At 40.0% G+C, this 22,086-nt stretch overlaps 2 protein-coding genes across 3 annotated transcripts in view; one reads left to right on the forward strand and one right to left on the reverse strand.

The window, feature by feature from the left end:
• Positions 1 to 8,858, forward strand: part of IGF1R (insulin like growth factor 1 receptor) — a 194,480-nt gene extending 185,622 nt beyond the window's left edge. For both annotated transcript variants that reach the window (XM_074836931.1, XM_074836929.1), the window contains exon 21: positions 1,258 to 8,858. In XM_074836931.1, the coding sequence (XP_074693032.1) occupies positions 1,258 to 1,624 (367 nt within the window). In that variant the 3' untranslated portion in view covers positions 1,625 to 8,858. The remainder of the gene's footprint in view (positions 1 to 1,257) is intronic.
• Positions 8,859 to 9,951: 1,093 nt separating this feature from the next.
• On the reverse strand, positions 9,952 to 21,888 carry PGPEP1L (pyroglutamyl-peptidase I like). The gene is given in 7 exon segments (XM_074837408.1): positions 9,952 to 10,504; positions 11,460 to 11,689; positions 12,180 to 12,296; positions 18,847 to 18,899; positions 21,734 to 21,764; positions 21,767 to 21,856; positions 21,859 to 21,888. Coding segments are annotated over 7 exon segments (720 nt in total). The 3' UTR covers positions 9,952 to 10,335.
• Between the last annotated feature and the right edge of the window lie 198 nt (positions 21,889 to 22,086).

Below are 22,086 nucleotides of genomic sequence, written 5' to 3' on the forward strand. Positions count from 1 at the left end.
GGAGTGAATTTTTGTTTGGTTTTGTCTCCTTTTTTAATTTAAAAAAAAAGTCATTCCATACACTCCTGCAGAGATCTAGTAAACTGCTGCTGGGGCATAAGGCAGTGAGAGCTAATTAAAGTATAAAATAGAATTGTGTGCTTCTGTGGAAGTTAGGAAAATGGTATGGGTGTTTTATAGAATCAGAACTAAAAGTTTAGGTGACCTGGCTAACCTCGCACAGGAAGGCTGGCCAAGGTGGGCAAACAAACCCAGACTGGCCACCAGACCAGGCTGCTGGCCAGGCAAGGAGAGGGAATCTTACTGGGACTGCAGGTCAGGGCTGGAAGGTAAGATGTTTCTCCGAGTGCTGTGTATGCAGAGGATTGGCTCGAAAAATTAATGCTAATCTTCCTTTCCTTATTTAAATTTGTCCTATTACTTGTGCCGTGTTAACAATTCATCCCTCTTCCACCTTCACAGACAGTGAAATCCTTTCTTGTGTTGTGCTTAAAGCTCAGGGCGATCTCTCAGGAATATCCAATTTTGCTGTGTCATGAAAATGCTGTTTTCATTCTGTATGTATTATGGTTTCATTTTTGTGGTTTTGTTTTGCCAGCGTGGGACATTGTACAGATCTAATCATGGATGTGCTTAAACAGATGATCTCTCACTTCATAAAATATTAATGCATCCCTGGCCATAAATGAAAACAACATAATTTTAAAATAAAAGATTAGAGAATGTCTTTGAGATTGGCAAATGTCTTTTGGGGATTACAATTAATTTTAATGTAATTTTCTTTCAGGGGGAAAAAGCAGTGCTTTCCTTTGTGTGTATTTCCTATTTTATTTTTTTCCAAGGCAATATCAATAGGGTAGGGATTGGTTGTTTGAAGAAGATACTCTTGAGAGGCACTGTCATGTAGCTGTGCGATTGAGTAAGCACAGGACATTGGAGGAAAAAGAGAGAGACACCGAGTCAGAATAAAAATACGAAATGCTTCTGGATGTCAGGTATCCACGAGAGTGTTTTATGGGCGAGTGCGTGGAAAGGAGTGGAGAAGACTGAGATAGGAGCTGTAGAAGTAAATAAGTGACTAGGAAGAAGGTCAAAATGTGACCAGGGGATCTCTGTCTGTAAAAGTTCTGTCACTTTGTCTTCCATCAGAATTGAATGATTTTCTAAAACGCGCGGTCTGATTCAGTCACAGTTGGGCTCCAGCCGGGGCTCGTAGAACACCTCAGTAAATGGTTCTGTTGTGTGTTTCCTGTCCAGGTTTGAGCTGATGCGCATGTGCTGGCAGTACAATCCGAAAATGAGGCCCTCCTTCCTGGAAATAATCGGTAGCATTAAAGACGAGCTGGATCCAGCATTCAAAGAGGTCTCCTTCTTCTACAGTGAAGAGAACAAGCCTCCGGATACAGAGGAGCTTGACCTGGAGACTGAAAACATGGAGAGCATTCCTTTAGATCCCTCCTCCACCCTCCAACCCACTGACAAGCACTCAGGACACAAAGCCGAGAACGGCCCGGGCGTGGTGGTCCTTCGGGCCAGCTTCGAGGAGAGACAGCCGTACGCACACATGAACGGGGGACGCAAGAATGAGAGGGCCTTACCGTTGCCCCAGTCTTCGGCCTGCTGATCCTTAGAACCAGAATCTCACAGAAATAAAACACAGAAAAACACATGCATTGGGGGAAGAAAGAAAGAAAATTACAATATATTCAAAAGCCTACTGTACCTCAGTGGATCTTCAGAACTGCCATAGCTGCACTTGGGAGAACCCTTTTTTCAGTAAACAAGTTATCGTATTTTTCTTTTTTCAATATGCAAGCAGATGTTTGTTTCAGTAAAGGACTCCATTCATGGGGCACACAGTTGGCCTTTTAAAACTCTAATGTTAACACTTAATAGCAACAGAAAACTTGAGATCTGATGTCTCTCTCTCTCCTCTCTCCTCTCTCCTTTCTCTTTCTTTCTGTCTCTCTCTTTGCTTCATAATGGGAAACATATCTGCGTGCAAGTTCAACCGTACAGCACTTTTATCAGATCAAAGATATCGCAGGCCAGGTGGCTCCCCGGTACCCTTGCAAGCACCTGCCTAACACTGTAGGTCTTTATAAAAAAACAAACAAACAAAAAAAACACAAACAAAAAAACACACACAAAAAAAAAACAACTAAAAAAGACTGGATTTTTAATGTTGCTCTTTAATCTTTTTAGGAACACGTAAAAGAATAAAAAAGGGCCATCATTCGTCCAAGGTTGTTACCATTTTCAACGCTGCCAAATTTTGCCAAAAAAATGAACTCTTTGTTTTTTGTTTCTGTTTTTTTGTAGGCATGGAAGGAGCACAGTAATCAACTGCTCTGTTTAAGAGAGATCCTGACCAATACATTCTATTCAATCATACACTGGTATTTTAAAAAAAAATTAAAAAATCAAATTGTCTAGATCTTTTTTCAAAACTGGACAAAATGTGATTTACTTTTTTTTTTCTTGTGATGGAGAAGATAAAAGGGATGGGGGTAAAGAAACAGCCCTCCCTCCACCCCTATCCCCATCCCAGTGAATTCTGGACAAAACTGGCAGTGGTGAGCTAAATAAACACGTGCATTTCGTACAAAAAAGTCAACCGCACGCCAAAAATGAGAAACATGAAAATAACCGGCAGAGATCTCCATCGTTGCAGCCTGCCTTCCTTCACAGGCTTGCAAGGAAAAAAACACCTAGAAACATAAATTGGAGAAGACAAAAAAAAGCAGTAACCGGATTCAAGTATATGATGCTTTGTTGACCTTTTCTCTTTATTATTAAGACTTCTCGAAGGGTCTTGCAGTTCTATGTTAGACCATGGATCATTTGCATACACATTGTCTTTTGTGTCACTTTTATAACTTTTTTACGGTTCAGATACTCATCTATATGTCTGTACAGAAAAAAGCTGCTATTTTTTTTGTTCTTTATCTTTGTGGATTTAATCTATGAAAACCTTCAGGTCTGCCCTCCTTCCCTTCCCTTCCCTCCCACTTCAACAAATTTTCTTATGCTTTGTACTATAGTGTGTAACTTTTACTTCCTCCTTCCCAGTAACTGATACCTTTCATATGATTTGCCATGAACTGTTTAATGCCTTTTTATAAATACATTTCCTCTTTTTTTTTTTTTTTTTTTTCCATTAGTTGTTTTACAACATCTTGGCTGTGTGGGCTACAGGGCTTTTGAGGGGGACATGGAGAAAGAAGGGACACCCCGCACGGAAACACTCTAGCAGTGCTGTGGTGTGGTGTTTTTAAACCCCAGTTTTCCTTCCTTCCCACTAACCTCTGCCCAGACAGCATGCGAGTCTCTTACAGTGCAAGGCATGATACAAACTCAGGTCAGAAAAAAAAGGTTAAATATTTAGTACATTCTTGTTCAGTGTGTATATTCATTGTTGTACAAGGGTCCTACCCCTCCTCCCCTCCCTGCTTGTTTTGGTTGTGGCACACATCCACCCACCCATCCCCACACACACTCCCCACACAGACACACACACTCTTTTTTTTTTTTCATTTTTTGGGTGCAACAGCAGACACCAGGCTTTTGGGTCACTGATTTTTAAAAAAGGCTATTGTAACCCTTCTGCCCTGTGAACAGGAGCTATACCAGTTGCAGCTGGCGATGCCAGGCGTTCTTAGGGTGGCCATTGAACACCTGGCTCCAGCAAATCCCAGCTCTTCACCTTCCTAATGAGAGGAAGTCCTTGTGGAGGGCACCCTGGGCTGCACTTCGCACCCTTGGCAAGAATAAAAACCCAACAACAAAACCAAACCAAACCCACCATGCCATTTCCACGGGGCTGGGTGGAAAGCCTGTAGCTGGGGCCAGTGGCTTGGCTAGCAAACAGTTAAGTGTTGGCAGCTATGGAAACCTGTACAAGTAAGAGCTTGTTGCTTAAATCATAGACCAAACCTCAGAACAAAAGAAAACGAGTAAGCTTGTTTGTTCAGTTGCAGAAGCCTTGGTGAAAGGGGAAGGAGGGGGCCATCAGAAAGTCTACAACCAAGGAGTCATACCAGTTGCTCATCGTACCTTAGTTACAGCATCTTAAGCCTTTGTTTAGCACTGATCCAACCAAATGATGGCAGTGAAGAGGTGGTTCTGGGATGGAAACATTGAAATCTTTTGAGTAAGAACAAAGAATTAAAATATACTGATTGCTAGTTTTGACTGGAGATTTTTAAAAAGTTTGTAGTGCTTTTTGCTTGTGTAGTTTAGGTCCCATTATCTTCTCTTGCCTCTGTCCCATAGTTATTTTTCCCTTTTAAAAATTAAAAAGACAAAAAAGTTAATTAAGAAGGTATTCTATGTAGGATTTTTTATTTATTTTTGTGATATCAGTTTAAATCACTGTAGAGATGCCCCATAATAAATTTAAATACTGAGATAAGGGGTTTTGAGTATGACGGGGGGACAGTTTTTGATTTTTTTTTTAAACATTTATCTACCTCACTCTTATTTTTTTATATGTGTGTATATAAAAAAAAATACATCTCACATTTCTCAGCAGCCAATAAATGCCGTTGATACTGGTAACCTCTCACTCCATATACCACATGCTCTAGGTTCTGGAGGGGAACAGTCACTGCCTGTTACAAAGGGTCACTTCAGAATATTTGCCTCAATTCTAAGGAGTTTCTCTAAATTTTTGGTTCAGATTCTTTATTGTGAGGAGAAATCCAAGAGCTGTCTGATGTAGGGTGACCATTCTTTAAGGAAACACCAGGGCTTTTCAGTGTGCTGTTGCAGCAGTCCTCAGGTCAGCAACAAAACACTGCGTGTTTAGACAAGCAGAGACGTAGCTGACCTGATATGAGGACTTCAAATTATGAGTATTGGATGAAATCTGTTACAGAAATCGATTGTTTACAATGTTTGAAGGTCCAGAAGAATTACTAAAGGGAATGGTCTTTCTGTGTGTCCTGTAGAATGAGCTAAGTCATTCCTACCAGTTTTTCCTCAGATGCCACAAGCACCAAAAAGGCATTTGGCTGAATCAGCACCTAAAAATAAATTGGCTCGTACAGCAATAGCTCTGCTTTCTTGACCAGAAAAACAGTGAAAAAACCTGTCACAGGCTGCCTGATGATACTACTACATCGAGTTTACAGCTTTGGATCTTTGCTGCTTCTGTTTGATGAGAGCACTGATTTTTATTTTTTTTTTTTTCAAAACTAACATTGAATTGATTTCTTTTAACGTGCCAGTAAAAATTCAGTTCCCTTTTCTTCCCCTGTTTATATGCTTCATAACTGTGGATTCTGATGGACCAGCCATCAAATTTTAACTGCCCTCTGACAGCGTGTAACTGGTTTACAAGCACACAGGACTAACACGAGCTTGCCATCAACTTGATGTATAGTGTTTCTATTTTTCCAGCTCTGGCAGCTGTTCGTGCAGGTGTTGGTTGTGGTATCTGAATAATGTGGTGCTTGGCTACTTCGAGTTGTACATGGCCTCTTGAATACACAGCGCTGTGGTTAAGTGCTACAGAGTTTGTCTTTGGAGCGAGTGTTTCTCTCTGGCCCTGAGAAACCAGCAAAATTTAAAGTTTTTACTAGGTTGTTTTGCTTTTCCATTTTTTATTAGGTTCCGGTGACCTTTTGGTGCAGTGGCTGTTCCCCTCTCTTGCACATATTGATTACCACAACTGGAGATCCTCAGATCTTTCAGCTGGCTAGGAGGGTTTTGTTAAAACTGTCCAAGTTACTGGTTTTTATAATTGTATGTAGGTGGTTTTAAAATGCATTAGGAAGAAACACTAATGACGTAGCACCCATCATGATAAACATTTCAAAAAGCACTTCAGTAGAAGACAGCCGCGTGGCATCACGTACGCGTGCGTGATGACAGTCAGCTCTCCTGGACCAAACCACCTTCATGATACCATTGCATTCTGTGTTTGCAGTTCAAGCTTAATTCCTTTTTTGTTCTGTTTGTTTCCATAGCTTTTTTTTGTTGTGTTTTGTGCATTTTGAATAGCTTTATTCACATGGGTTTTTCATGCAGACTTCCCTTGGACAGTAAATCAACTTGTTTGTGCATGTGAACAACTGAGAATTAATGTTGGCTTGATAGAGTCATAATACGGTTTGTAATGTTGTTCTTCCCTGAGACCACTGGCTTGTCTGGTATGGAAAATTTATTTAGAACTTCAGCTATGTTTGAATAAAGTTAAAGTAATCCAGTTTGTTTATAAATTAAAAACAAAAGCCCACCCAGCCCTGAAAACTAGCATTTTGACAAATGGTACCAAGATGTTTTAATGCAGTAGGATAACAAATTGGCGTCACTGCGGGGAGCAGGCAGCTTTGATGTTAGTGCTCGGCCATTGTTCCCACCTGACTCGCGGGTAAAAGCTGCTCGGCGGCACAGAAGGTGGTTTGGTTGCAAAGGAACGTGGCTCCTACGTAAACACAAAGTGTCAGCTGTGCGGTACCAAATGAGATGCTCTTTTGGGGGAGTCATAAACTAGGCGCAGAAGCCGAGCGTGACGGAAGGTGTGAGGCCAGCCGGTGGGCACCAGGTCTTTCTCAGCGTGATGCCGCTGCTCTTTAAAGCTGGTTCTAAGTGATGTATGATTCTAGGCATGTTCGCACTGATGCTCCTCTTGGTCTTTAAAAACAAAGGAAAGAAAGCCCAGTTTGCCCAGGACGACTGGTCACCAGATGGAACTGCTGTCAGGTCCTCTGGGAACTGCCGAGGGGTGTTCGGTACAATCCGAGTCCAAGTGAACAACACTCCTATTGTTGGTATAACTCCATATATATATATCTATATATACATATATATATCTGCATATGTATATCTATAATATAGATATATATCTATTTAAACCCTTTTCATTCCATTAGTACAAGTAACACTTGTTTCCTGTTATTCTTACTTTGTTTGTCAACAGTGTACTTAATCACTGGGCTGAACAACAGTGGAGGAAGGTGCAAGGGATCCACTCCTTACTAACCAGTGATAAAAGCCAGATATTGCAACTTAACCCATGAGTAGTTGTGCAGACAAGAATTTAAGAATGATATGTAGAAACAACACTAGCGGCCAGGGGTGCTGAAGATACAGAACTACAGATAGGCAGGAGGGCTTCGAAGGGTGCCTCGGTTCAGAAACTGGCTGCTCAGAGACGCTGATCGGCCTCCAAACCGGAGCACAGCCAGGAAAATCAGAATTGAGACAGGCCGGTGTGGAGACACATGGAAACAAAGGATGCAGAAATGGGTGTTTACAAAGACACAGGGCTTGGCAGAAGATTGAGGTAGCTTCCTGAGCTTGGTATGTGGGACAGCATCAGAGCTCAGGTATCACAACTCTGATCGTTGGTACTTGTAAATAAACCTCTGGACTTTCCAGCTGGGGTGGTAAATTCATTACCAGGAGTTTAATGGTCATTAGCAGTGGGCTCTATGAATCGGTCTCAACTTACAGTTGGTCTGTTTTGCAAGTACCTGAAGACTATCACTAGTTTGTGTGTGTGCATATGCGTGTGTGCTCATCTTTTTTTTGGTATGCGTTTCGTTGATTAGTAATCCATTAGCATTTTCAATAGGGCTTTAAGTCCAGTAGATTACGGGTAGTCAGTTGACGAAGATCTGGTTTACAAGAACTAATTAAATGTTTCATTGCATTTTGTAAGTACATAGAATAATTTTATAAAATGTTTGTAGTTTATAAATGCCTAAAATATAATTTAAGGGCACTTTTCTGTGTCTGTGTATGGGTGTGTCTGTATGTGATCAGTTTTTTTGATGGTACCAGTTTACTAGCTAGCTTTACAATATGCCAAAAAGGATCGCTGACGTGTCCAATTCATGGCGTGTCCCTCTCCCCCTTCCCGCCCAAGCTTTGTGTCCCAGTATACAGCGAGTGAATAAAGAAGTTGGGGAAATGTTCTGTATCTTCAGTATCCTGGTCTTCCAGAGCCCTCTGGTTGGGGTGGGATCATCTTAACTGGTCATTTCACGTTACTGTCTAGGGCAGTTACCTTCACGGATCACAAGAACCTCACTGGTCAGGGAAACAGAATGGGTTTTGCTGCTACCCAGTCTCGCTCGGGCTGTTCAGTACCTGCTTCACGGTGGCCGTGTGGTTTTGAAGGATGCGACTGCAATAAGGGAAAGAGGGAGGACGGTTTTCATCATGACTGTTGAAGACCTATTTGCAGATTTCTTGTCACTTCAAAAGTTTGCGTGCAGCCTCTATAAAGACGTTGAGCACCATTTGAAATGCGCAAGGCGGGGTCCCTATTTATTTTTATTTAAGCGTATTGAAGATCCCTTCACCCTCACTCCCCCCAATTTGACTGACCACATTGCTGAAGGGTTCTGATGATTTAGATACTGTTTAAAAATCAGCTCTTCTGTTTTCTGAACCAGTGAGGTTTGAGATGAAAGGATTGGCCAGAGTTTGTCTACCTCTGGGACAAAAACAAAACTAGAAAGTGCTAAGGAATGGATGCAGTTGCAAATACAACATTTTCCAATTTTTCTTGTTTAAATTTTTTTAAGAGAAAATTAAACAATAACATGGCCAATTTATTACATAAAAAGACTTGCTGTGTATAAATTATTCCTAAAGAAATTCCTGTGTTTATATTAAAATGAATCAGTAGATTAAAAAAAATTTCAAAATGTTTTTGTATATTCTGTTGTAAGAATTTATTCCTGTTATTGCGGTATACTCGGGATTCTTTACATTATGAAAAGAAGAAACTTTGTCTATTTTGAATGGCTGAAGCTAAGGCTCCTTTAGTTTCTCTTACTCTGCTTTTTTCTAGTAGTTTCAGTACTACATGATTTAAGTTAAATAAAAGAATTCTGTATGCATTTGCCTGTTTCTGAATTTGTTGCTCCTTATGCAAAGCAAGTACAGGTTAGAAAACTCAGAGTAAATTTTCTCTGTTTTTCTTCTGCCCTTTTTGGCTGCATTTAATTGAGCTACTGCGAATAAATCTTAGTTAGAGGTCAGTACTGCCATTGTGTTGTGTTGAAATCAGAAGTATTTTCATCCAGTGACACTGAGCGTGTAGGACCCTTTTTCGATGGGACTTTGAGTACTGTTTTGAGTAGGTAGTTCCCTTGAATAAGGTAAGCATTTTTATTTCTTTATTTATTGGAAGAAAACCTGCTTATTTACCCTTACAGCAAGCCACAGATGAGGCATTCAGCCATCCAGCACGTGGTTATCAGTTTTCTGTAATGGTCACTGGGAAAGACAGTGGCAAGAAAACTGGCATTATCTTGGCATTTCCAGTTCCTCTGACTCTTGTCATCCAAGTGTTGACTAAAATAAGGCAGGATGGTGGCCCAGGGCTTCATCAGCTGTCTGTGTTGGAGACATGGAGGAGCCTGGCTTGGCAGGGAGAAGCACAGAAGTGATCTGTCACTGTCCGACTCCCAAGTTTTACAATTTGGAATCTCATTTGGTTCCTGTTTTGTAAGTAACATTATGTGCCATAACACTTTCCACAGCACAGTGCTGCAGGGATTGCCTTTCTTGGGACAAGTCAGCTTTTTGATTTTGGTGCGTCAGTCCCTGAATAGCTGTGACCTATTCTACTGAAAGACTGTTGTCCTTGTGCTGTGCTCTGTGGAAGGACTACGGTGTGTTCCTTTGGGACAGGCGCTGAGAATTTGGGCTAAGTGGTGTTTTCAGGCAGTTGAAACCCAAATTACTAATAGCGTTACAGTTCCAGCTGGATTCCAGCTTTTTCTTAACTAACCCTTGGTCTGTAGCCCATTTCTGATGTGGAAACCAGCGTTTACAGCAGGTCACTAAGAGATAATTGTAAAATGTTACATTCACATAACAGGATCCCTACCTGTGTTTTATTTTCTCCCATATTTACATTTTTTACGTGGGCACATTGTAAGGCTGAACTCTCTGGGCTCGGGCGGGGGCTGAGGGGGCCTCCGCTGTATCCGCCCAGTGCTGAGCGTCCTTACGGCTGTGGGCATCCATCTTGGTTCAGCAAGTCTTATATTAATGTCTTTCTAACCATCAGAACTAGGATTAAGCATCTAAAATGTTTTAAATCCAGTTTCACGCCTTCTTAAATCTGAAGCAACCTTATAATTGTTAGCAATACAGACTGCCAATCATTTGGTTTTTCTCCTAAGCTTTTTACACCAAAGAGATGTCAACAGTTGTTCGGTTTTTGTAAGGAAATTTCCCTGAAAAGCACACGGAATAGAAAATCCTTTATGTAGGGGTTTTAGAGAATCTTTAGATTTGCTGCATTTAAGAGGTAAGGAATTGCATTCTAAGAAATCCTTTTTTTTTTTTTTTCATATATGATCCATCTTACTCTCTTTCTTTCCCACATTGTTTCAACATTTCTAAGATAATTGTCTGTAGTGCTTTTCCTAGAAATTCTGCTGTTACCGATTTGGATAATGGTGGCACATGGATGAAAGCGGCTCTTCCATTGCCATAGTACAGAGAAGTGTAGTAGGTGTAATCACAGATATACCTGCAATATTAAGAACAAAACCAGAGACCTGAATTAAGAGTGAACTTTGCTGAAATTTAATTTTTTTTTAAGTAGCCAAACCAGATCTGGTTTATGAAATTATTAAAAACATATTCGCTTAGTGAATAAAGGAAATGCTGAAATAAGCCAAATTTGAGAAACAAATGTTCCTTATCTGATGGTTTGGTTTCTCAGACACCCACCCAGAAGGAACTTTAAATAAAAAAATCACAAGACATGCGTTCTTTTCTAGGCTTGTATAAGCTATGTGAGATGGGAAAGGTGACACAGCCCACTGGAACTACAACTGTGTAATACAGTTTTTTGTGCAAGTTGTACAATCTCACCATCTGGAGGGGTTTTTTTTCCTTATCACCCTACTGTTTAACTTGCAGGTGCAAATCCTGAAATTAAGGGCCAAGATTAGCTGATTGTAATTTTTTTTTTAAAGAGATCATTTACTGTTTTCTCTGTTTTCCTTTTAAATTAAGACTAGAATAATAGAAAATTGCTTCGGTACTACTGAAACATATAATGAGATCACAGGCATCGTTCTAAAGGTACCTGTAATTGCTCTGCTCTTCAGTGTACGTATTTACATTTTGTATCCCTCCCAGTTGGGAAAAATAGATTAAAATCTGCTACTAGTCAGTATTGCTTTCAGACACTCTTAATAGCTCAGGTTTACTGGGGTTGTTAATCACAGGGTGTGCCATGTTGAAACTTGTTTCTTTTGGAATTTACAAATCCATGGAAAAATATCTACTGGCTGTAGCTTTTCATGAAGGCTGCTTTACATTAAATTTATCCCAGTTTCAGACTTGTGCCCCTCTGAAGACTTTACTTCAAAGTGGTTTTGGTTGGAGGAAAAGTCATTGCAAAGATTCTTCAAGGTTAAATGAGCTGATTGAGTTACTTCTGCTTTTACTGTGAGCCCTCGATATGCAGTGTTTACCTTCCCGCATCTCTGGAAAAGATGATATCAATCCCTTCCACTGAAATGTTTTTCCAGAGACTCTTCATATTAATTGTAGATTCAATCTTTTCCGGGCCATCTAGCATGCAACAGCCACCTTCTGGGTGCAAACCACAAGCATCCATCTCTTGGTAGCCTTTGTTCTTCCCACACTGCTCAAGGATGATGAGTGCTTTGGCGGATGAAGCCAGCCCAACATGAACAGTAAGCTGTTTTTTCCCACCAGAGCGAATAACAGGAAATTAAAAATGAGACCTGTTTTTTTAAAAACATGTAATGCAATAGTGCCAAGCATTATGTGAAATACTAGCTTCAAGGTAGGGAGTCTTTCTGTAGCTCATGCCTACAGAAAACTTCGATAAGAGATTATAAATGTGAATTAAAAAAATGCCTTTGTTTTTGTTGGGTCTAGTCAGCTCAGGACTTCAGAGCTGCAGTACCTTTTTTGCAGTTTAGGGTGGATTTTTTCTTTCCTTTGTGCAGCATGCAGTTAGGCTGTTGAAATGGCATGGGGTTAAAACAGCATGTGAATTACTGTGTGCTCCGCATTTCAGTTTGAAACCTTTTAATAGTAACTTCCCAGAGTTGTCTGATGCACATACTGTGCAATACGCTTTTGGAGATCTTTTTAAAGATCCCCTCAGAATAATAAGATTCATAAGCAAAGGGGAAAAGTTATGTAACTTTCGAATTACTCACCAGTGGGTGAAGAGTTGTCCATATCTTGAAGACTTGCTCCTTTGCTTTTTGGTAAACCACGGGCAGCTGCATGATATGGAGATCAATGTTTTTACCCAGGCCTCTCTTGGACAGTTCCTGTGATTACAAAAAAGCCACCATGGACTTGTAAGAGCACTGGATTTCTCAGAGTGTGGTAAAGAAATCAGGCTGGTCCGACTGAGAAAACATCTGAAAGAGCAAATGCAGGGCTGTCTAAGCTCAAGGCTCCTAAACACTGATCTGCAGTGAGTTCACTTGTTTTGCAGTAGCTCCCATTTTAACTGGGAGAGCCTAAAATGTGCTGAACAGTTTCCTAATGTCACGTCCACTTGGAGCAGTTGTGTTTTCCAAAGGGATGCTCAGTCTCCAGTGGGCAGGAATGGTTATCGCGTAGGGACTGGTCCATGGAGGGCCATGAAATACAGGATCCCTCAGGAAAGGTCCACCCTTGAAAGCATCTAAATAGGTTTTGATACAGGTAAAAGCTGTTCCTCCCAGAGATCTAGTAGGTCAACCTGCGCTATCAAGAGAAATGAAGGAGAGTTCATATTAGCCGTCCGCTCAAGTGACACGCGATGTGCCATCTTGAACTGGTTCAAGGTGACTGTCAACATGAGGAAGGTCACATTTAGAATGTTTTTAATTTCTTTCTTTGTTCTAGAATCTGTTGCTCTAGTAAAAGAAAATGTCACTTATTGGGATGCTACTTCTTTGTCATTTACATACAGTTGATTTTCCACACAGGACCTTTCCCCAGAGGAAACAAAATTTATGCTGAGGACTGAGGTGAAAGAAACGAAGGTGCCCTTGAAAGCAGCAGGTTGGCCAGATGGTTGGAAGATGGTCTGGAGAATAAATGTCATATGGGAATGACTTGAAATTATTTTGTCAGTGGAAGATGGCTAACAAGTAAGGCATAAGCCTCTAAGTAGAAAAAGGCTGCTGCAATGGCAGCATGCAGAAGGGAGGTACGGAGGTAGAAAGCTTCATCCAAGAAAATCAAATGGTGTTTGGAAATCCCTGTTGCAGTTGAGTAGACCACTACCAAAGGAGGGTGCAGGTGATGATTCTAGGGGGGGCATAGGCAAAAAGTCAGCAGCAGAGGTGTGTGATTAGCCCAAGAAATCTGTAACTTTATACTAAATGTCATTGTCTTCTCAAGCTTTCATTTCTCACTAAGGATACTTGTGTGGATGAGGCCCACAGTTCTATGCCGTGCTAACTGGGAAATTTGCCCTTCAACACTGGCTTCCTATATAAAGTGTTCCAATTTTCTTGTCAGCGGAAACATTGATTAGCTGTGCTCAATAAACTATTTGACACAAGCAAGGAAACAATGCCTGCAGGGAAGTAAACACATTTAGAGAACAGTGCCAGCCTTTTTTCCTCTGGGCGCTGACAGTCTTTGAGAGACCATTGCATCATCTTGCCTAAGAATGCTGTACTGTGTCTTAGCTTCCAAAAAAGAAAACCCCAGCTGGTTCACAATTAGCATTTTCTTTTCTAAAGCATCTTTAATTTTAACATTTAATGAGATTCTTCCTTTTTGACTGTAAGGCTTAGAGGACTCAACTACCCGTAACTTTGGTACAGAATGTGGAGACCCAAAGTAAGTTGTGAGGCTGTTCTCCTCTCATGCTCTCTGGACTGATGCTCTGTTGTCACTATTTGTCATGGGAGAAACATGCAGAAATACTCTTGTGCAGGACAAAATCAGAAGCTGGCCAATAGCAGAGCGCTGAGAATTTGTGTCAAAGGAAGAGAGTTCACTGTGTCCTAAGCAATTTCAGCATGTTGTAAGTATTACTTTGTTGTCTAAGAATCCAAACCATGGGCTTATACGCCATTAGACCAGATGTTGTGCAAACATGGGACAACAAAAAAAAAAAAAAAAGGTTGTTCCTTGTCTCAGCCTTAACCAAAACCATTTTTGCATTCAAGGTGAGAGACTGAAGATGGTTAGAGGAGGATGACTGCATCTGACAACTTGAGCTCACGCTGGTGAGTTAATTCAGTAAACAAGTGCCTGCCTTTTGTAGTTGAAACAGCAGAGGAAACTTCAAAGAAGGACAAAAGTTTTGGAGGATGTTTTTGTGGGAAAAGTGGTTCAAAAGAAAGCATGAAGCTGCTTTGTTGGGAAGGTCTTCTAAAAGGGAAATGAAATCCTACATTATCAGCTGATGACCTTGAGCTGGTGGTGAGTTGCAGTCATAGTCCTGGTGTGTCACATGGGGTGTTAGAAACATCTTGAACTTCTAGAAAACTCCAGAAAATGTCACTGAATTTGCCTGAGTTTTTACTGATTTGGGTTGCCAGGGAGGGGGGCAGGGGGCTGCATGTGTTAATTTTGTGAACCTGATTCAAAAAGGCTGTAGAAGGAAAACCAGAAGTTTTTAGTTGACCTAGACAGTCTGCAGGTATGTTGCAAAAAAAGGGGTTTTGTTTGGTTGTTTAGTGGTTTTTGGTTTTTTTTTTAATCCTGAAGATACCTTTTTAAAGCTTTAGGGATGTAAGAAAGTTCAAGAAGAGAAATGAAGGCACTAAATAGCAATGTCGTCTTAGTTTCACAGATGATGAAACTAAAGCAGAGAGGGAGACAGAGAGATTAAATGACAAATTTCCAAAGACCACATGGTCAGTGGCAGGATGAAAACTGCACTCAGAGATCTGATCCTCATCTCCCGATAGCAAACATAGTTCCCAGAAGCAGTTGGAAATGTGACCTGTTCTTTGCACTAACAGTTTAATTACTATGAATGTTGTCACTCAACTTACATTTGTGCCCTATTAACTGGGGACTTTGACCTTGATGGTAGACTGCCCTGGGAGGTTATTTAGCTGCCAAGTTGCAGACAGGAGTTTCTGGAGGAGACACAGAAACAGGGTCAGATCAAGGGTTATTAGGTGGGACCATCAATCTGTAATGTGGACTAAATAATTCAGGAGATCTGGGACTCTGAAGGTCCCATGTGGTGCTGAAGAACTAACACATCATGGTAACTCAGTGTGATCTGTCAGCAAATGCAAAGTAAATACTTGCTGGTGTTTTCCTTTAGAGAGAATGTTCTGCACTTCCAGAGTTAAAAGTGCTGCTGGTGGACCTTTTGTGGGTATTTTAGGAGGGTATTTCAGGTGAATGGAGTTACGAGAACCATGAAAAACTTAGTGAGACAGGTTTTTAAAAGAGAAGCTGTCTTTCTGGTGCTAGACAACCATCTTGGGCCATGTCACAGTGTCTATAAAAACTCTGAAGCTTTTCTCAATGACCCTGAATTGATGGGTTCACCTGTACTTTCAGATCCACTTGAATATCCATTTCCCTGAACACTCGAGGGTACTTGCTAAGTAACGAGTACTCTGTGGATGCAGTGCTGCTGAGTGCCTTCTGTGTATGTCTTGTGCTGTGATGAGAACGTGGGTTCATGAAAAAACAATGGGGCACTCCTCACATTCTTGGAAAATTATATTTTCATATTCAAAACCAGGCAACGTGGGACAATGCACTGCTCCATAGTATCAATAAGAAACCCAAGAATTCAGAACAAATACTCTTTCTAAATGAACAGAAATAGAGATTTGGAGAGTTTTATCAGCATTTATCACCTGATTCTTGTGGATTTCAGAAAACTGAAATTGGCTTATTCAACGAAAAGGTAGTCATAAATAGTTAATTTGTAAGAGAAACAATACCACACAGCCATTTTTCTGAGTGCCCAATGAGGGCATAGAAGGGATGTGACTATTGGAATGGGCTGGTGCTTACTGAATCAATCTCTGAGCCTCCCTATGGCAAGAGAAGAGGTTCAGGAAAACAGCTGATCCCATCAGTGAGGCAGAGCACAACAGCTTCTTAAGGAGAAGCTGTAACAGGGGTTTTAAGGAAGCAGTTGTGTGTAAGAGCAAGCATTGCTCACAGAAGTGAAGCCATTGTTCTCTGGTGAAGACTCCCATTTCAAAACACATGGAGGGCGAGGCTACGCTTGGAGAATTAGGACCCTGGAACTCCTGGTACATGTATTTTTACAGGATTTCAGATGCTTTTGCTATAAAGACCCTTCTGGGATGTGAACTTTTAAGATCACACATATCAGTGTTACAACGTCTCTGAGGATACCACGGTATCCAGGCTTTTGATAAGAACCCAGTTCATTTTGAAGTAGTAATTAGGATAGTTCTGGCTAATGCTGCAAAAGCATTAAGCCTGAGCAGTCGTTCTTAGTAGCTCTGGTCTGGCTGCTCAGTACTTTCTTGGGGATGAGCTTGGGTGTACTCTTGCTTGGTTCTCAGAAAAGAGACTCAGCAGGAGGCCTTTATGTCACTTCAGTGATCCATGCAGAAACCCTAAGCCAAGACAGGATTACTTCCAGATGTAAATACTAAATTTTGCTATCTTTAATATATGTGCATAAACTTCCTGAAGACCATGGGGCTACACTTGTGAACAAGGCCAATGGAACAATACTGTGAGATATTGCTATTTAGCATGGAGAAGCCTATCAAAATTGAAAGTACTTCCAGATTTGCAGCAACTTTCCCTGAATGGTCTGGATTAACCACCTTTGCCAGGGAATAGGAAACCAAAGCAGCGTCCCCAGTATGAATACAAATTCATTCCACACAGAGGGTGTCACATCAGAGGGAGATGGATTTGTTCTCCTCCATAGACAAGGACTGACATCTGTTCCATTATGGAATGCTGAAGCCCTTGTTACATAACTTCCTGGCATAGCCAGCACATGGCATTGTACAGAAAACTCATCTCAACGGTGCGCTTTCACTTCAGGCTGTCTTACTTGAAGATAAAGAACATGTCTTTTTTTCAGCCAGAAGAGGATGATCTTGTACCCAAAATTAGAACCAATAGGAATCAGAAAATAATAAGCAAAACACTGTCAACTGACAAAGATTTGTTGTTCAGGGCACAGGTCAAGTTGGAGTTAAGATAATTTATGGGTCTCCTGTGATGACTGGGGCAAAGGTACCATGGAAGTATTTTTGTTTCTTATTAGCCTACAGGGATAACATCCCTCATGACTTTGGGTGGGTAATAGACTTATTCTACCAAACACCAAGTTGCACTTGGCATTCTTCACCCAACAAAGCTAGAATAGAAAATATTTACGGGTTGTGGAGTTGCCGTAGCTTTGGTCTTTGGGAAAATGTACTAGCTCCTTGGTTTTCAGTCATCTTGACTTAACTACACTTCATTTTCAAGACAGATATTCAGTAGCTGCCAACAAAACTTGTAATATGGTTATAGTCCTGTAGAGTCGTTATCTTTCTATCACTACTAATACTTTCTTCTAGCTATCTTTGTCATTTCACTGTCCAGAATAATTTAAATGTGGGCTTATTTCAGTCTCCATAATAGAACATAGCCCCCTCAGTTTGTTTTACATGTCTTGCTTTCCATTTTTACCAGTATTATCTCTCATCTCTTGCAGATATTGGACCAGTCTTCCAATTCGGTTTTACTATCTTGACTTTTCCCCAACTAGTTTCAGATTTCTTTATGTTAACCTTCTTCCTACCTTGGAATTGTAAAGAACTTGTGTGAAAGACCCTCTGTTCATCAATACCTTATAAGAGTAACTGAACTCAAGGAAAGGCCATTGTCTGTGCTAGGGAGAATGAATGAACCTTGCACGCGACCCGTACAGATACTCAGCAGATCTCTGCAGCTGTTTCAACTGTTTAAACATATATACTATGACCTTTCATGCTTTAGACTGAGCTAGAGTGCTAAAGTACCAAACTAGTAAATTATTTCATTGTAGCAGACATACCCTTACATACAATGGTTGGGTATTTATTTTGTAAGACATATTTAAAGACAGAAGTTACGTTATTGTTAAAATTTAAATAATATTTTAAAAACGAGTAATCCTGTTCCTGAAAAAGAATCTGTTTGTGCAAATTTTTGGTGTGTCCCAAGAAATATGGGTTCACACAAACAGCAATCTGAAAATAAACAATTGTAACAGAAGAGTTTATGCTGAAAGCCAGCTATCCAAACCACATCGTTGTATCACCCAGCTAAATTTGTTTTAATACATATTTAGGAAATAAGCAGGAATTTTCAAGATTCCATCTTAGACTTGTTGCTGCTAGTCAAGGTGTATGGAGGGGGAAGAAATCTGAATGACCTTTTTTCAGTTTTAGCTGTAGACTTCACTGTCAGTTGAAAGTAGAAGCCAAAGCTGAAATGTGAAAACATAATTGGCAGGCTTTAGGTTTTGTGTTCCTGAAGTAGGCAGGAAGAACTCAATAGGCTACACTTGTGTGAGAAGGAAAATGCCTCACACAGACATGATAAAATGAGTTGTGGTATGAGATGATCTGTTTACCTGTGGCATATGCGTTAGCTGCAGAGAAGGCACCCTGGATAAAAAATATCCTTTTTAAAAATCAAGAATAATATTTTGAAAGGTGTTTAAATAGCACCAAAAAAAAATCTTGCGAATAAACTAATATTTCACTTCTTAATTATCTTCTTCCTTACATCTTGGGAGTCTGCTCCATGAGGCACAATTCTGTTTAATGATTATGAGAAATAGCTTTTTTGAAGGGAATGGAAAGCCTGAAAACAGTTTTTATTGGTATCTTCACAAAATAAAAGCCCTCCCTCCCTTTTTTTCATGCTTACCTTCACTGCTTCCCAGCTAGAATTAACCAGGTATTGTCTAAAGGGACCAAAACCTGAAAAGAAGGACAGGCACTTTTAACTTATGCTTGCTCTGCAGTCATAGATTAGGTGCCGACATGTGTGCACACACATATTTGTTCTTTATCTTCATATTTTTGGTTATGGAGGTTGAGATTTTTAGATAGGATTTGGCCTTTATAACACTTATGGGAACAGTATTTTCATTTTGTATATGCACTTACATAAGAACTAATCCTGCAATCTTCATTCATGTCAAGGCTTAATTATGAGAGAACCTTAACTGAAGCTGGTAAATGTACTGGAGCCACTAGGACAGATCATGTAAATGATGATTTTGGGCAAGGATCATCATCCATAGAAATACCACTACTAAAAGATCTGGTGTTAAATACTCCCAGGTCACAGTCAGTCTACCATTCTTATTATTAAAGCTCATGAAGAGGAAGATATGCACATTTAATGAAAATGTTTGAAAGAGTAAAACTTTTATTTCATTTGAAATATTTTTTTAAATCCCAAGTAACGAAAACTTAAGTTTTCTGTCAGGGAAAATGTGCTTTTTGTGGTGCTGGGCAAAATCTCTTCCTTTACTTTTTCCACACAGGGAAAGAGAAGGAGGAAAGAGAAAAGGACTCTCTGAATCCAAAGTACTACATTTAATTTTATGCATTAATTTTTGTGAAAGACTTTTTTTAAATAAAAAAGAAAAAAACCTCATTTTGAGCTAGATGGGCATTTTGTCATGAAAAAGTTTGATGGAAAACTCCCACTATCTTCATTAATCTCAATTACTGTTTTCAATCCAGAGTGTTGCCAAGTCTTAGAGACTGGGTGGCAGAAAAACAAGTTTGTTAAATGGTTTTAATGCTATAACTCTTAAATATTTAAAAATCCTTAAATGGACAAATAAATACTTCACAGCATATGATTGCTATTTTGCACAGTAAAATGTACTGGTATGTGGAGACAATTAAGCCTAAACGCAGGCTTATGACAGCTTAATTAATGTTAGACTTTAAGCATTTCTTAATTTGTTAATACTTATTTCATAACTGCTCAATCTTTTCTCTTTAATATTACAAAAAACCTGATTGTGCTAATATTTTTGACCATGTTTTCCCCAGGTTTAAGTTTGTACTGTGGGGAGGGAACAAGGGAAACAGTACTCATTTCACATTAACAGGGAACATAAAACCTCACTAGGCCCACTATGCTTTCAGAGCAAAATTAGGATGACACCTACTCCATTTCGAAGCTGTAATTGTGCATGTTTGTGTACCTGTGTGTGCAGAACCAAAGAAGCGTAATGAAGTTATTAAATAGCTCACAATGAAATACATGCATCTCAGTGGTAGCCATAAGAAACTACTGCTTAGGATTAAATTGTTCTATGAAAAGAAAAGCCTGAATGTAGGAGAGTTTTGCAACAACTTGGAGGGCTGACTGGCTTAATATCATTAGTGCTATATAATAAGCTGGGCTCACTGCCAGCAGGTTTATGTAATGAGCAGGTGAAAATGTAACAGAAGCATCTCCCTAATAGCTTAAAGATGCACCTTAAAGATAACAGGACACACTAGTCTAAAACTATTTGAACAAGTAGATTTCTGCACCTAAATGGCTATCTAAGGGGAGAAGAAAACTAACAGGGAGCTAAACAGTGTGCCTGTCAAGGGTACGTGCTATAGGTATCACAGGAGAGAACCAGACTGTCAGCCTTTTGCGAGGTTAGCAAACACCTCTTGCTCTCTCCTGTGCTCCCATTCAGCTCAACTGCAGTTGTCTAGAGCAAGCCAAACTAGTTCTGCCCATCTTGCAGCTATTAAACACTTTTTACATTTTTTTTTTAATTGAAAACAGAAAGATGCAAATCTCTTTGATGTAGTTTCAACTTCATTCCTATGTCCTCAGATGACCTGCAGTGGAAAATTATCCAGCAACTCACATGTCAAGATAAGTGTAATGATTGCCTTTAGATGAGCCAGTGGCAACAAGAGGAATAGCGAGTGGCAGCATTCCTTAGGAGCTTTAACCTTTTAAAGCTCAGAAGTCTCTAGCTGGTGGTTCTGCCAGTGTGATTCAGCGGTGGTTATAGCCAGCAAGAGAAACTCCAAATTTGGTCCCTTGTGCTGCATGTTCAGGCACGCTCCTTTGGTATATTTAAATTTAATGGTCTAGTGTAGCAGTGATGAGGCAGCATCTCCTCTTTAAATCTCCCTTACTTTGCCATGAAACTGAGACCCTGAAACTTGCCATGTGTTGCTCTAATTCTGGACGCTGACTATGTGACATTGTGATGCAACCTGGTTTTCTTGCTTCAGAGCTCCTTTTGGGTAAGCTTTATCTAATACTGGGCTGCACTGCCTTGAGCTATGTGGTTTGGATCAGAGAGAATGTCAACAAAGATTAAAACATGGAGAGAATGAACAACAAACCAAACTGGATGGCAGTAAAGAGGGCAGACTGCAGTCTGTTTCCTCTGACATGCATCTGATTTTTCTTAGGAAGGCAGAGCAGCAAGTTATTTTCCATTTGGAATTGTTAGTATGACCATTTGCTACTGTTTTTCCCTCCAGGGAACTGTTTACGACAAAGATCAAGCATGTGTGCATACCATCTCTAGCTAAAAGAAGAATAAAATAAAAATCTTACCAGTTACAACCACAATGTTGGAATTTGAATCCATGAAACCTACGGTCCAGAAGGTGAAATCTTGTCTTTCAGTTCCAAAGAGTATTGTAATTCATGTATCTGTGGCAAACTTCTTCATTTGGGGCACCTTTTTTTCTTCTAACTGTGATGTGTCTGGATTCACATGACACTGATTATTTGTGATTCATGTAACTTTCAAAGCAAAAATTGTTACATCTCTGTATTAAAAATAGAAGTCTGACTGACCAGCTGACTGGCTGGGACTACCCCAAGCTTCTTTTCCTTTCTTCAGGCATGCAATAGTACCTAGGAAGAACAGGAAAGTCTTAAAGAAACTACTTTTGCAAAATATCCAGCAATGTTTTTCATCAGAAACATGTTTATCTACAAGTAAACAGAAAATAAATTGAATCAGTTTTATATCTCTGTGGATATTCTATTTTTAGCACAGTTGCAATTCACTTTAATCGTGAGGAATGGCAACTACAAAAACATATCTGTCCATTTCCACTGTTCTTAGACTTTTTCCTACTGACTTAAAAAACTCAGGGGTAACTTTGCTGTTCC

Source organism: Strix aluco, chromosome 12 (assembly GCF_031877795.1).
Source record: "Strix aluco isolate bStrAlu1 chromosome 12, bStrAlu1.hap1, whole genome shotgun sequence".
In the NCBI taxonomy this organism is placed as follows: domain Eukaryota; kingdom Metazoa; phylum Chordata; class Aves; order Strigiformes; family Strigidae; genus Strix; species Strix aluco.